The sequence below is a fragment of the Nanorana parkeri genome, unplaced genomic scaffold (genome assembly GCF_000935625.1).
Source record: "Nanorana parkeri isolate BGI_ZX_2015 unplaced genomic scaffold, ASM93562v1 scaffold1031, whole genome shotgun sequence".
In the NCBI taxonomy this organism is placed as follows: domain Eukaryota; kingdom Metazoa; phylum Chordata; class Amphibia; order Anura; family Dicroglossidae; genus Nanorana; species Nanorana parkeri.
The window spans coordinates 455,241-470,339 of NW_017307299.1; the positions used below are offsets into that span (position 1 = coordinate 455,241).

At 43.9% G+C, this 15,099-nt stretch overlaps 1 protein-coding gene across 5 annotated transcripts in view; it reads right to left on the bottom strand.

Annotated features, from left to right (window-relative positions):
* REPS1 (RALBP1 associated Eps domain containing 1) overlaps positions 1-5,532 on the bottom strand; it is a 67,995-nt gene extending 62,463 nt beyond the window's left edge. The window contains exon 1 of one of the 5 annotated variants that reach the window (XM_018567337.1): positions 4,562-5,532. In XM_018567337.1, coding sequence (XP_018422839.1) covers positions 4,562-4,714 — 153 coding nt within the window. In that variant the 5' untranslated portion in view covers positions 4,715-5,532. The remainder of the gene's footprint in view (positions 1-4,561) is intronic. The other 4 variants (XM_018567336.1, XM_018567338.1, XM_018567340.1 and 1 more) reach the window with 4 other exon arrangements.
* Between the last annotated feature and the right edge of the window lie 9,567 nt (positions 5,533-15,099).

The window sequence follows — 15,099 nt, forward strand, 5'->3', positions numbered from 1 at the left end:
GATTTATCATGGATTATGTATGGTTTTTTTCCCTTTATTATAACAACCCATAGCATTTCTAGTCTCTATATCACTAATGGGTTTATCAAGTGTTGGATCATTTAAATATGATAAACCACCATCTAACAAACAGAAACGAAGCTCAATCACATCAGTTTCATTGTTGAGCCTATTAATATGCTCTATTTTACAGCAGATTAAGTTCAGTCAATATTTTATTGACCTCTGTGTTGTCACAACATGGCGTTGTTTCGTAACCCGTTTGGTCCCTTCATCAGGCAAAAAAAAAGAACAGGTGTACAGAAAAATGCAACTCAACAGACATGGTGTTAGCCCTTAGGAGGGTGGTGGTGTTTATTAATAGGCAAAATATTTAAATTTAGTGAATATAAAACACAACCCTTTGCATTTTGATTTGAAATATTAAAAAACCTGTGTTTGTACACTCATTTTGCAGTGCACTTGCCTATAAAAGGCGGCAAACAATGCAAAACTTGCTATTGTAGGATACGAATGACTACAATTGGAGAAACACTGCTATTCAAAGACAATTCTGCTTGTTTTAACTATACCTAAAGAGCAGTAATCATCAATATTAGAAGTATAAAACTTGAACTATTAACACAAAGCAAATCATCCCACTGTCCACTTTGCGCAGCAGTTATATCAAAATGTAACTGTGCAGAAATTAAACATCTGAACAAAAACAGAAAGTTCTTGTGTGTAAACAACTCTAAAGAGAAGCTGTACCCTTTATGAAATATGTAGGAAGAACACAAGAATACCGAGTCAAGCTGAGAAACAAGTCCGTTCAAGACAAAAGCATCGTTTTTTAATCTTAGTTTTAAATACGGTAGGCTTAGACACGTGTCAGGTTTTTATTGTTTTCTTGTTAAAGGAGAACTATGAGGTGAGTGCTTTTCACTCACCTCATAGTTCTAGCCGGCCTGTGACAATGAGACTGTCACAGGTCGGCTCAGTAGATCGGGAGGTGAGCGAACACATACCGGCGTTCGCTCACCTTCCGATCCTGTCTCGGCTCTCTGCCGTGACAGGGGGAGGGGCTGGATTCCCCTCTCCCAGCTCCGATCTGCCAGCGCTGACTGGCGGAACGGACGGGGCGGGTACAGTTGGCTCTGCCTCTAGATAGGCAGAGCCAGCTGTCACTCACGCAGCTGGGCGATCCGTCATCTACGTCGGGATTTCTTGAGGGACCGTAATATCCAGGGCCACACCTATATCCCTAAGAATGAGATGATGCGTGGACCTATTTGGGTTGGACTTGATGGATGTGTGTCTTTATTCAACCCCAAATACTATATGCAACTATTGAAATTTCCCTGAAATGTTTGGTCAATGCTCCTGTAGCATTTTGTGGGCATTTAGGAAGAATTGCACTGGTGTTCTAGGAGAGGCATATGATGTTTTACAATCCCAGAAACAACTGGGGAATCAGAGTGAGTGGACAGAGCAGGTGCAGATGCCACTCCCTGCCTGCACACAGCCAGTGTTTTGTTAGCAAAAGGACAGCTTCTAGCCAGGTACTTGTGACCTGTGACAGCCTGACCTATGCTACCCTGTAGTGCTAGCTGTTATCAGTGTCAGGCTAGGTTCACACTATGGCAATGCATGACCAAGCGGCAATCGTGCCCAAAACCACGCGGCCGCAGAATCTTCCACCACCGCCAATCGCGCTGGCAGTGCCATTATTTTCTAATGACACCCCAGTCGTGCTGGGCAGATGGCGTGGTTTCTTGCCACGATACTGCCCGCGCAACTGAACATGATCGCGGCTAATAAAAAAAAAAGCACAGCGTCGTGTGTCGCAAAAAAAGTTTAGAATCTTGGTCCACTGGGAAAACTTCCCCTCACTTCCTGGTCTAATGACAGGAAGTACAGAGGGAAGAGAAGTCATGTGAATTTTCATCAATAAAAGACAAAAAGTGGAACAAGACTAAAACCTCTTTATTGCCTGTCAGTGTATTCATGTCCTGGTGGCCACCATTTCCCTCATTTTGTGTCCTGATGTCAGAGAGCAAATGTGACAGAAGAGCTTCCTAATGGGGTTACAGACCCAACAAAAGTTCTAACCCTTTCCCACCAGATAACTGATAAACCTTACACAAGACTTGGGCTTTAACCCATTCCTACCAGGGTCATGGATGTGCCATAAAAGAAAGTCCACCACATATATGTGGCATGCTAGGAGTACACTCGGTTGCGTTACCCGAACTCTGAGAACGAGCTGTCACAGATGCTGGGCCTGAAACTAACGGCTGGAAGCCAGGAGGACTTGATCATGTTCACTGTGATAGCCAATAACAGTGACCACTGTGAACAGAGACTTTCCACATCCTTTGTGAAGAGAAAAAGATATACCAGTGGAAATGTATCAATTCTGTCACACGGAACATCAATGCTAAACAGGAGCAATACTACAGATTGTTCAACTGTAAACCTGGCACAGACATTTTTCTGAATGAGAGGCAGGCTGTAAAAAAGCAAAATGCGCACTATTGTTTCTTGGCCCTATTATGGGTACAAAGAACAAATAATGCACACATATGAGGTGTCACTCTGAATGTCAGGGAATTGAAGAATTTATTTTGAGGGGTTTTTTCGCTGGTGGGTCATAGAAATTGCATAAAAATATATAAAGTTTAATATTTTGTTAATATTTTCACCAGTTTTCCTTTGATAATAAATAAAACTGGATAAATCCATTAACATTTACTACCAATGAAGGTCCAACTTGTGCTGAAAAGAACAAGATATATAATTCAGCTGGATACACCAAGTAGCCACAAAGATATGTACACTTTTACATGCCAAACTTGCAAAGCTTTATTTTACCTTTTTCAAGAAGGGGTTACAGAATTCTTAGAATCCCAATAATTATATGAAGTATCGTTGTCAACATCAGAAGTAGAATTTTTCTTTTTTATAAAGGAGTTGTGGTAATGGCATGAAATATACAGCAAGGGTTTAAAATATGATTTTTGGGGGGGGGGATGAGTGAGGAGATATATATCGTTTATCAACATACTATTTACCAAATTCACCTGGATACACTGGCCAAGTAGCTAAAAAGATATGTAAAGTTTTACTAACGCATGCTGGGCTCAGGCGCAAAGGTTTGTTTTTACCCTCCACCAATAAAGTAGGACTGAAACCATTATTTTTTTTTTCTTTACTTTTGGATAGAGTAAGGGAGTTTTATAACCAGTCAGATTTTTGCCATCTGTGTGCCATTGGAGAGATTTCACTTCCTATAACAAATGGAAGTGAGACGAAAACCCTCGAAGTGACAAATCTCTGGTGGTCAGCAAAGTCACCAGAACTAGTGTCCCCATTGGAAGATTTCCCATCTATTCCTATTCTGATGACAACCCCAGAATTTAGGGTACTTTTACTTTTAGTGAGAACGGTCACCAGGACAAATAGAGTGAGTCAGTCTTCCCAACTGGGATACAAATAGCAAGAAAAAAACCTGGCACGCATTCTAATCCCTCCCCATTCTATCCAAAAACGAAAAAAAAAAAAAGTATTGGATTCCATCCACTTTAAAGTGACACTAAACTCAAGAGTTAAATCTTAAAAATGCATTCAGGTACTCTGATTAACAAACGTGTCTTATTTGTGTATCACTCGGCTGTAGATCCTCAAATCATCTCTGAATTGGTGCTGACACTGTCCTTCCTTCTGGAGGGTGGCTACTTCTGTCACCCCATGGTCCCTGTGTGTGTTGTAAAGTAGTCACTGCTCCAAGCTCACTCCCGTGATGGACTACAATCTCAATACAAATTACCTAACTAAACATAAGATTGAAGTCCATCACGGGAGTGAGCTTGGAGCAGTGACTACTTTACAACACATACAGGGACCAAGAAGAACAAAAGTAGCCACTCTCCAGAAGGAAGGACAGTGTCAGCACCAATTCAGAGATGATTTGAGGATCTACAGCACAGTGATACACAAAAATGTTACATAACTTTACCCATATCTTCAAAATAACAAAGGAACCTTTAGAAATGTTTAGTAATGACAATCTACAAACACATACTTCTAGATAAGTGCAGGCTTTGTATTCTTTGCATACCTTATTTCCCTTTTTTGCCCCCCAGTCTTCTGACCATAGCCATTTTTACTAAGGGAGGAATAATATACGACTAGGACATGTGACCATGCACATCTTCTCAGGGGAGGAAAATGCCTTTCCCTGAGACCTTATGTGATTTTCCAGCAATGCTCTGCTCCTCTGCTGATTGCTTCCCAGGATGCAATTTTTGGGCACAATTACATCATTTGTAAGAAAGTGGACCAGGAAGTGGAAAAAAGAAACGAAGTAAAATAAAAATGTTTGATTAGCTAAATAATTGTAAGATGATTTTATAGCCCCATGCAGAGCTGTATGCTGATGCAATTTTTTAGTCAAAGGGTGTAAAGGTCCACTTTAATAGTTAAGGTATTTGAATGCATTTTTAAGATTTAACTCCTGACTTTAGTGTCACTTTAAAGGGTCAAAGAAGATGAACAGAAGCCTGAAAAGGATATTGTTTACCTGCAAAGACACCTCACTAGGGAGTTGTGCTGCCCTGAAAAGCTCCAACACCCGCCCATTGGATGCCACTTTCTTGGTGCTGTCAGTGTCACAGTAGGCAAATAGATCAGAGTAGTATCTTTGCTCAGCATCACTCAGGGACAGTCCTTCCATGCTTCACAGTAGACCTTATCTTTTGCAAGAAGTCAGCACACCCCTCAGGTCACAGGTTCCCCCAGTATGAATGACAAGGGGGCGGCACCAGTGTGTTGGTTTGGGTAGGTGAACGCACATGTGCGTTAGCAGATGGCATAAAACATCAGGGAAAAGGGGGTCACTCCACTGTTGTCCTGAAGGAAGAGGAGAGCTTAAGCAGCATGTGATGCCCCCATATGTCAGGGGCCTACAGGCATAGGTGAAGATGCTTATGGCAGTCCTATCCACATGTAATTCCAGGGAAGGGTCCCACACTGTAGCTTCCTCTATAGACAGCGCACTGGGTGTGAGAGCAGCAGGTGGGGAGCTCAGCTGAAGTTAGGAATAGGCAGTAACGCCCCTCTTCACACACACACACTCTCTCTCCGGCTTTAACTTCCTTCACCACATGGGGGGCTGCTCCCAGCTTCCGCCCCTCTATATGTCCCGCTCTCCTCCGTGCGCTCTCCCGGAAACTTTTCCCAGGTGTGACGAGCCTGAGGCAGGAGCGAGAGGAAGGCTTGGTGCGATGTGTTCCCGGTGCTTCGGGGACTACTCCACTGCTGGCTGCAGCCGCGGGACTCCAGCTGAGGTTTCTACCTGGGCCAGCAGCCTAAGCTTCTTCTAGTCGGGCACACACACAGTCTTCTGGTGTCGCGCCCCCGGGGTGACGTCGTCACATACACAAGTCCGAAAAAGACGTGAATTGGGGAGCCGGATGTAGAGACGGACACCCTTCACTCTCCGGGTTAAAAAAAAATCGGTGGGCGTGCTGTCTTGACAGTGGCGACCCCTTGCGGTGAGGAGGGCGGAATGATACTGAGGGAAGCGCAGCTCGTACTGTAGCCCACGCGGGAGCGCGCACGCAGGCTCTTGACGCAGCGGAGTTTAGGAAACTTCCAATGAGTTACAGTGTAGGCTGCTGTTGCTGCAGCGCCACCGTGTGGCGATAAGGAGCATTTTCTCATACAGGAGCATTTTATATATAGTGCATAAATAAACAATTTTTAGCGTCTCTGTTACTTACAGATAAAGTGTAATGTACGCATACCTTACCTTGTCTCGTGCAATTAATTATTTTCAAAGCATTTTGTTTTTAAAGAAATTCCTGTTTTGAGACCCATTGATGTCAGCATTAAGTCTGTTCTTTGCTTCAAATTTGGTGGGACAGCCAAGCAGGCTCCTATAAACATCACAGCATTCTGCTTCAGATCTCGTCATATGAAAGAACACATCCCTGGGATCACTTTAAATGTGCCTGCTTCTCACTGTTGGCCAATGGGTGCTGCAGACTGTAGCTGTGCACTCTGCTGATTGGTTGCAGGCATGTCTAGAGGGATGCTGGGGATGTGTTCATTAATGTAAAGCTCAGGAACAAATGGCTGATAGCAGAAAAAAGCTAGTAACAGTCAGTGGGGAGCCAGTAACAGTATGGATCAAGGGGACAAGTGACTGATGAATGATAGAGGTCATTTAACCAGTTGACATCCGCGGTGTTAAACCCCCTTCCCATCCAGGCCATTTTATAAAGCCAAGATCAGAATAAGAATAGCTGCCGCAGCTTCAAAGGGTTATATTGTGGAGATTGAAATCAGTTTCAACACAGACTCTGTCCTCAAGAGCTTTGGTAGCTAAAGAATCTCTTAGCATCTGAAACACTTCTGGGTGTCTTGGATTTCAGGTTCTCTGTTGTGCATTGTGGATCCATCTGCCAGCCCCTGCATCATTACTATGTCTTGTATTGATATAGGGCTGGCAGATGGAGCCACAGCCCATAGGCATCTGACATGCCCAGAAGTGTCAAACTTTGAAGATTCTGCCAGAATCAGTAGCTCTTGAAGACAGCAAAGTTTGAACTCGCCACATCTGTGAATTTATACTGAATTAAAATCTGAACTAAATTCTGCTTTAATTTAATTAAAGAATAATTAAAGTATTTTTGGCATATATCTACTGCTAGCAAGCAGCAGATATATGCCCCTTGATTTAAAAAAAAAAAAAAATGAGGCAAATACCTAATTACTTACCTCTTCCAGCGCTGCTCGCTCTTGGATGAAGAACTCCTGACTCACAAAGAACTGTGAAGGACGAAGTGTGCAGGCGCATGCGCACTAGAGCAGAGGTGGAGAAAACACAATTACAGTGAATGGACATAGCCGGGAGCACGGAAGCTGGACAAACTCCATGGGACAGGAGGAGTCTGCGGTGGTTTAGAGACCGGCACCAGTGCTGGAGGGACTGTCAGAAACGAGTGGAAGGAAGAAGATGATTGCAGTAAGGGGCATCAAATAAGGTAAGTACTTACAGCAGCTTTGTGGGGAAACCGGGAGTGTAATATCACCTTAACTTTTGTGCCACAGATTCAGAGATTCATATTAATCTTCAAAATGTCAAATTTACATGTCTAGCCAATGTGCTCTGCTGTGATTTCTCTCCGGAATAATTGTTGGCTCACATAGGTGCGTGTGGTTCTGGACACCTGCAGAAAGACACTCAGTAAAAAAGCAAGTAGTGATGTCCACGCATGGTGCCACGCATATCCAAGGTTAACAGCAATGAGGATCACCAGCACTCACAGGATGAAATAAATCCTAGTGTTCTTTATTGAAGAATCATGTCACATATATTGCATAGCCAACGTTTCGGAACCACGCAGGGTCCCTTCATCAGGGCAAACATAGTGACACCTGAGGGAGAAGGGAGACATGGGTGGCATGGCTGGAGGAGTGGTCTGGGAGACCTTACATGCTCGGTCAATATTGGTACTCATGGAAGGTTATCTAGTCTCTCCTACCTCATCATCCTCATTTGTTCCCTACTCCCCATATCTTCTTGGTGATGAGGGACATCCTCCTGAGATATGGATTTATCCACCATCAGATTCCCAGAGAATGACTGCCTCTTATCTTCCTGAAGAATCTTCAGCGAAACTTGTAGAAGGCTGAACAGATGGCACGTTTATGAATGTTCGCAGGATACAAATTATGATGATAGTATGCATTCAGTCAAGTATTTATGAGGACATTGAGATTTGTGAGGTTTTTCAAACCATTTTGCCAAATGTAATGTAGCAATGTGGTCCAAAGTGGTATTATGCCGCGATAGAAGCAATTGGTGTTGCCGTATATTTTATTTGCTCTGGGATTCTGTATATGTTTTATTATATATGTTTATCTTTTTCAATAAATATATGACTTATTTGACATATTTGTGATTTTTTTCATCCCTGTTTTGACACCTTAAAAGCCCCATAAATGTGTACTTGTTATTGGATATGTAAGTTTTAGGGGTGTGGTGTCATGCCTTGTGTTGTTATTCATTTTGCGAAGAGTAGGATTTATGTTGTAGAAACTCTGTCGGCGTTTTACTGTTCTCTATCAAAGATTTCCCCTTACTTCCTTTTCTGTCCAGGTGACCATAGTAAAAAGAATCTAAGAAGCCCAGATCCTGTGACCCAAAACTCAAAATACAACGGGTAATTGCCCACTATATGCTGACAGCGCAGAGCCGCGCTGCAGACGGGATGGATCCTGACAATATTGCCTCTAGAGGCAAAGCCATTTGAGCCTACCCCCTCCCCTGTCCATTCCTCCAGTCAACGTTGAAGGAACAGTGAGGGAAGGGGGAATCCCTGCGGGGAGTGGTGCTTGACAGTCACTTTCAGCTTAAATTATGGGGATAAGTGTATTTCACTCCCCATAATTCTCCTTTAAGAATATAAATAACATAAATCAGCTGGAACTTCCTCTCGCTTGCAGGTGAAATAAGCACTGGTACATTTTGAACAGACCTGTTGTGCCGCCCCAATAGGGGCATAGAATATGAGATGCATAGCCTCAGTTAATATTAGCATTGTTATATAGGTTAGAATTTATATAGTGTGATTTGCCTAACTATTTTCTCATAGCTAAATCCATGTGTTATCCTATGCTGCCATCTAGTGGCCTTTTGTTGTAATGTACATGTTTTTCTTTAATTATTCCTCATGTGACGACATATTTCCCCTAGTGTACGCCCCTTCCTTCTTCCTGTGTGCAGTACTTCCTGTGTCATGGCCAAAGCTAGCAAGCCACATGTAACAGGACACATATATAATCTGCACAGTACGTAGGAAAGGCATCATTTTCTGACCGCACAATACTATAACCGTTCAACTGCTGTTCCTATCATCTGCTGTAACCCTGATGTTAAAGAATAAACACCTCTTTTGAATGAATCGGTATTGACGAGTTCAGCTATCTGACGAGGATTGTCCGCAGTGAGTATATCTGCTTATACAGGCCAGGCATAGAGGTCTCAGCAAGGGATATATTTTGCTATCACAACAATCGGAGTCAGAATACCTGTCATATCCAATAACACCGAAATTAGGGTTGCTCACACCATATACAGTGCAATCTAGTGCAGTTAGCTGCTGTAACACACTGTATCACATGCGTTCAGGCGGAGCTGTAGCTAGCTCCTTTTGCGCCTGAGGAAGGAATAACAAAATATGTGACGAGCTGGGTAGGTAACAGGTAGACATTAGAATACAGGAAAACTGGCAGGGACGGATTTACTCTTTCTGCTGCCCCAAGACCAGGTTCCTCAATGCGCCCCCCTGTATGCAGGCTGCATCCATGTGATTTCGGTGACATGGCTGAGATCACTTGTACAGACATGCGGCGGTTTCCCCGTTGTATATTTAGCTCTGCTTGCCCAAAGCAGGACTAAATGTAGAAAACAACTACCTGCCCCGGGCATTTTGAGATAGGAATTCCACACCCCTGCTGCCCCCAGGCCAGGCCTTGGTTGGCCTTCTGGGAAATCCGGCCCTGAAAACAGGTGTAGTGGACAATCAGACAGCACAGGAGGACTGGACGTCACAACCTATATAGCCCTACGGGCGACAGAGCTCGAATTACAGGTCATCGCATGTGGCGTTGCATACACAAACGTGCGCACGTCCACGCAAAGACGCAGAACCTGGCAAAGCTCTATGGGCAAAACCAGGTGCATGCGGATGCGCAAACTGCGGAGCACAAACTTTGGTTCTGGCTTCCCGACAATATTTAGAACCAAGGTGACAGGGAGCAACTCTTCAACCGTTAAAATCTGTTGTCACATACCTCTCATAATGACTGAATTTATTTTTTCTTAGAAGGTCAGGTTGCAGGTATTCAGGTAATTGGCTGAAGACTACTCAGCAATCTCTCTCTGCAGTGCTCTCATTTATATAGGCTGATGCACGCCTGGCAGTGAACCTATTCTCAGGGCCATGTGAAACAAGGGGGCTCATGTGCATGTGCCCACACTGGTCTTCTGGAACTGGAATGAACTGGACCTTCATTACAACACGCAACAGGACTTAGACCTCTTTTTGCTACAAATAACAATAATGAATAATCTTTACTGAATGTCTGCTAAATGCACAAATGTTTACTGATGGAAACTCTAAAACTAGGCACCCAAGAAAAGAAAAATGTAAGTGCACACACTGACTCACTCATGACTGAGATCCAGAAACTCGAGAGGAGCCAAAAAAGACTATATAAGCTGGAAGGCTCTATAAGCTGAAAAATAACTTAAATCTGTAAGAGACACACTTAACCTCCTCCTGATAGAGAAGGCTCAAACAGCTAGTAGACATTCGGACGAAATTTCGGAAATTCGGATGTTTCCGAATTACAGAAATAACGAATGCAAACAAATCCAAATTTCCGATTTCAAAATTCGTTAGCGGTAGTCTGGACAAAATTTTGTTTGTTGGACAAAAATTTTGTTGCAGCAAAGTGACATTTGAGAAAAAAAATATTTATTTTTTTTAGTCTGCAGAAGAGGAAACAACAAAACAAAAACGTGAGGTTCCCCCCCTATACATACCAGACCCTTTAGGTCTGGTAGGAATGTTAGAAGGGACCCCCAAGTTAAAACTAACAAAAAATTAGGGTGGGGTTCCCCCCGAAATCCATACCAGGCCCTTTAGGTCTGGTAGGAATTTTAAGGGGGTTGTGGGGGTCTGCGGGCAAGGAGGCTTATTTGCATTGGGGTACCCGTTTAATTAAGGGGGCACCCAGATGCAACCCCCCTTGTGAATGAGTAAGGGGTACTTGTTCCCCTACCCATTCACTAAAGGGTTAAATCAAATAGTTAGTAAAAAGTCCAGACTTTTGATAAAATCCTTTAATTGAAAAAAAAAACCAGAGCCAATTTTTGACTATTCCTTTAAAAAAAATGGCTCCATTGATGTAATCCATCGGCAATCATGATGCACGACGCCCACCGACCTGCCGAAATAAAAAAAAGTCCCGCCGTACGACGACCGTCCAAACCCGACGAAAACTCGCTGCAAAATTACATTCCTGCTCGAGAGTAAACAAATGTGTGAACAAATCACGGCTCGCTCCACCCATTTGACATTCTCAGCTGTCAAATACTACATAGTATTCGGGAACTCCCAAATGCCATTCGGGTCTGTGAGCCGAGGTGTCATAATACTTTTCATGTGACACCTTGGCTCACAGACCCAAATGGCATATGCAAATAAGTCCCCTTGCCCTTGTCCCAATCGGCATGGGGACACCCTTCCAATGCCGAGGGCACATGGCCTGGTAAGTCGCAGGGGAAAAAATATTTTTTTTTTCCTCTTCTGCAAATGTTTTTTCCTGTCACTTTGCTGCAACAAAATTTCATCCAACAAATGAAATTTCATCCAGACCACCACTAACGAATTTCGTCCGAATCCCGAAACAAATTGAATTTCGGACCCAAATTCCGAAACATAAAAAAAACGCAAAATCTGGATCAAAACGAAACAAAACTAATTTTTTGTCAGTGCACATGTCTAAAGGTGCCCATACCCCTTCCAACCATCGCAAGACTTTTGTCTTGCGATGGTTGTAAGCTAAATACAAGCTCGTATGATCTGCCCATCTTGGACAGGCAGATCGTTCTTGCGATTATCGCAAGTCCGCCCCCCAGGGGGGTGGGCTTCCGATGACTACAACGAGGGGCGGGTTTCCGAAGACTGCAAACGGGCAGTGTGCGCGTGCGCACACCGGCCCGTTCGGCAGTTGTCGAACAAGCAGGCCACTATCATACGATTCTCGGCGGGTTTTCAAGCCTGCTTGTTCGACGGAAGACATGCAACCGTACAGTAGAAACGGTCACACGCCTTCCATACACTTTGTGATTATCGTACGATCGCAGGATTTCCCACGATCCTCGGACGATAATCGAACAGTGTATGGGCACCTTTACAGGTAGTAAGATCGTGGAGAGCAGGGCCGATTTTACTGCAGGGCAATCATTTACACGGGCCACAGCAACTATCCCTTTCACCTGGAACAGCAGACAGGAGAGCAGCAGCGCTGGTGGCAGGGGCTGACTGGGGAGGGTGACTCGGGGCGGATGTATACAAGCCTAGGAGGGCCCAGTGAGATCCGGTCCCCCCATTGGAAATTTTAAATGGCACTTGAAATTTTTAAATAGCTTCGACCGTCGTAATGTCCCGCTTTTCCTAGGCAGAAGCATATTTATATACATATATTTATATACATACATATATTGTTTTTATTTTATTTTCGGGGGAAGGTGATGTAGGTGGATACGGGGGGTCTGGGTATTAATATTAAAGAAGGCCCTGCTGGAGAGCATACTACAAATTCAGTAATTCAAACAAGGTAGAATCCTGGCAAGAGCTCTTAGAAATATCAGAGCAAGGAATTATATCTCTCAAATTAAAGAGAACAAAGGAGAAATTGTTAGTAGCACCGCAGAGATAGCACGAGTTTTCAGATCATACTAATCTTCTCTGCATAATCTCTCCTTCAACTCTAAAAATTCCAATTCGACACTAAGGCAAGACAAAATCTTGCAATACCGATATGCCTCTGGCTTGCCCAAACTCTCCAGCAAGAATAAACTCCTATAACACCAGAGGAATACCTTAAAGCAATCAAGAATATGAAACCAGGTATAGCCCCCAGATGGCTATACCCTAACATACTATAAAATATTTCAAGAAACCCTGAAAACACATTTGCTGATTCCTTTAACTGCATTTTAGACAATTCAAGCCTCCCATAAGTCACCCTCAAAGCACACAAAATAGATACCTAAAGGGAAAAGACCCTAGAGCTGCTATGCTTTAGACCCTTGGTTCTCAACTGCTGGATCGTGACCCAAAAGTGGGTTGCGACCCCATTTTCAGTGGAATTATTGTGTGTCTTACTGCACTTCTTACCGGATCTCCTGGGAGATAATGTCTGTAATAGGGTGCTCGTAGCCAAATAGAATTCCAAAAGATGTCACCAGCACTCCAAGGTTAGATTCAATCAATTTTAATGACAAGGGTCATTCAAAATCACAAGTACTTGAGGTGGGATAGGATGGGGCTATGGCCGCGAGGGAGCTCCATCCATACGTGCATTGCTTACAGCTCCCTCATGTGTCCTGTAGAGGTGCCTGGACCAGAGTAACGCACTGTACCACGCAATCATAACTGTGTTCTGGTGTGGGAGGTATGTTGCGTTGCCTTTCGTTTGAATGGTACCCCAAACACAACTCCCACCCACAGTTCGATAGCCCGCACCGGAACACGCGTTACCGCAATACCGTGCAGTCCATTGCAGTACGATTTGGGTCACGACTTAATGACCAAGGACAAATGTCCTTGGTCGGCTGAGCCGAAGTGCAGGAGGACTTCGCATCAGCCGATCCAACATCTGGATCGGCTGAGCCGAAGCTCTGGCAGCTCACTCGCTGGGGCCGAGCGGCAGTGAGTGAATAGCCGAATGCCACCGAGCACAATCAGCGCTGGAGACAACAGGCCAGCACCCCGAAGCAGCACAGAGTATGTAGCTTCATATTTTTCTGCATTGCTATATAATGTATTGCTGGGATTTGTAGTCCTCTATAGCTGGTTGCCATTCAACATTGCTGTATATTATATTGCTGGGATTTGTAGTCCCTCTACAGCTTGGAGTCAGCAACAGAACTACCAGGCTCACACTTTACCACTGTCCTAAAATCATTGGTCTGTACTGTTTTAGAAAAGCTGCCACATGACACTAAAAAAAAAAGAAGGTATCGGTAATTGGTATCGGTGAGTACTTGAGGAAAAGTGACGGTACTTGTACTCAGTCTGGGAAAAATGGTATTGGTAGATTCCTAATAATATCAAGCCCATTATCTTTACCACCACCTCTATACCCCATATTAATCTAAATAAATACTACGCAACCTACCCTCGACAAAAGAAAAACACAAAGGGAACAATCAGAGAGAAGACTCTTTTACTGAAAAAAGGCATGTTATATTATTTTTACACATTCAGTTAGATAGGCAGGTCTTCAGACAGGGTGAATGTAGTTCACACATATGGATCAACAATCGTGCTAGACATAAAATCCAGATAGTTACACCGGAACCAATACCGATCCTAGTATCGGTATTGGAGCATCCCTAATTATAATAACTAGGGATGCACCGATACCACTTTTTTAAGACCGAGTACCGATACTTTTGATCAAGTACTCACAGATACCAATTACCGATACTTTTTCTTAAAGGGACAGGTCACATTTTTTCTAAAGCAAGTCAAACTAATGCTTTAAGGTCACTTTCTTAATATTATGATTCATGAGATGACGAGGGAGCATGATGCTGGCTTCCCGGCCAATCAGAATGCCGGGCAGCGCGTCATTGCACACTACCCGGCTTCCTGATTGGCTGGGATGTCGTCTCCATGCTCTCAATCAGGAAACTGGGCAGCGTGTAATGATGCACTGCCCGGCTTCCTGATACAGGAAGTACTCGTGCTAGGTATCGGAGCATTTGGGCGAGTACGAGTACTCACCCAAATACTCGGTATCGGCACCGATACCGATAATAGTATCGGTATCGGTGCATCCCTAATAATAACCATATTTTTGTCTTCATTATTGAAGTCGGTAACTTCTTCACCTCTGCATTGCTTAAGGCCCCATTAACGCTGAGCGGATTGCCGTGTGATTTCCGCTGCGATATCGCGCATTTTTGCTGCGCGATATCGCGAGAAGTCGCCGGCCAATGATTTTCAATGGAGCTGTCTTCATGTACAGCTCCATGTCGCCCGTCGCTTCCACAGGACCCTTTTTTCGGCAGATTTTGCACGATTTTTCTATTTTTTAATGCAGCCCGATGGTGAAGGTCGCGCTACCGTCGCTGGAATGTCGCCCCGAAAGTCGCGCTATCCCGGGCGCGCGGATCTGCTCCAAAAGGTATGTCGCTTAGTGTGAATGGGGCCTAAAGGTTAGATAGGAGCTGACCAGAACTGCTCTGCCACAGGCTCATACTGCTACAAAGCAATGCTTTAAAGCAGAACTCCAACCAAAGATAACTAG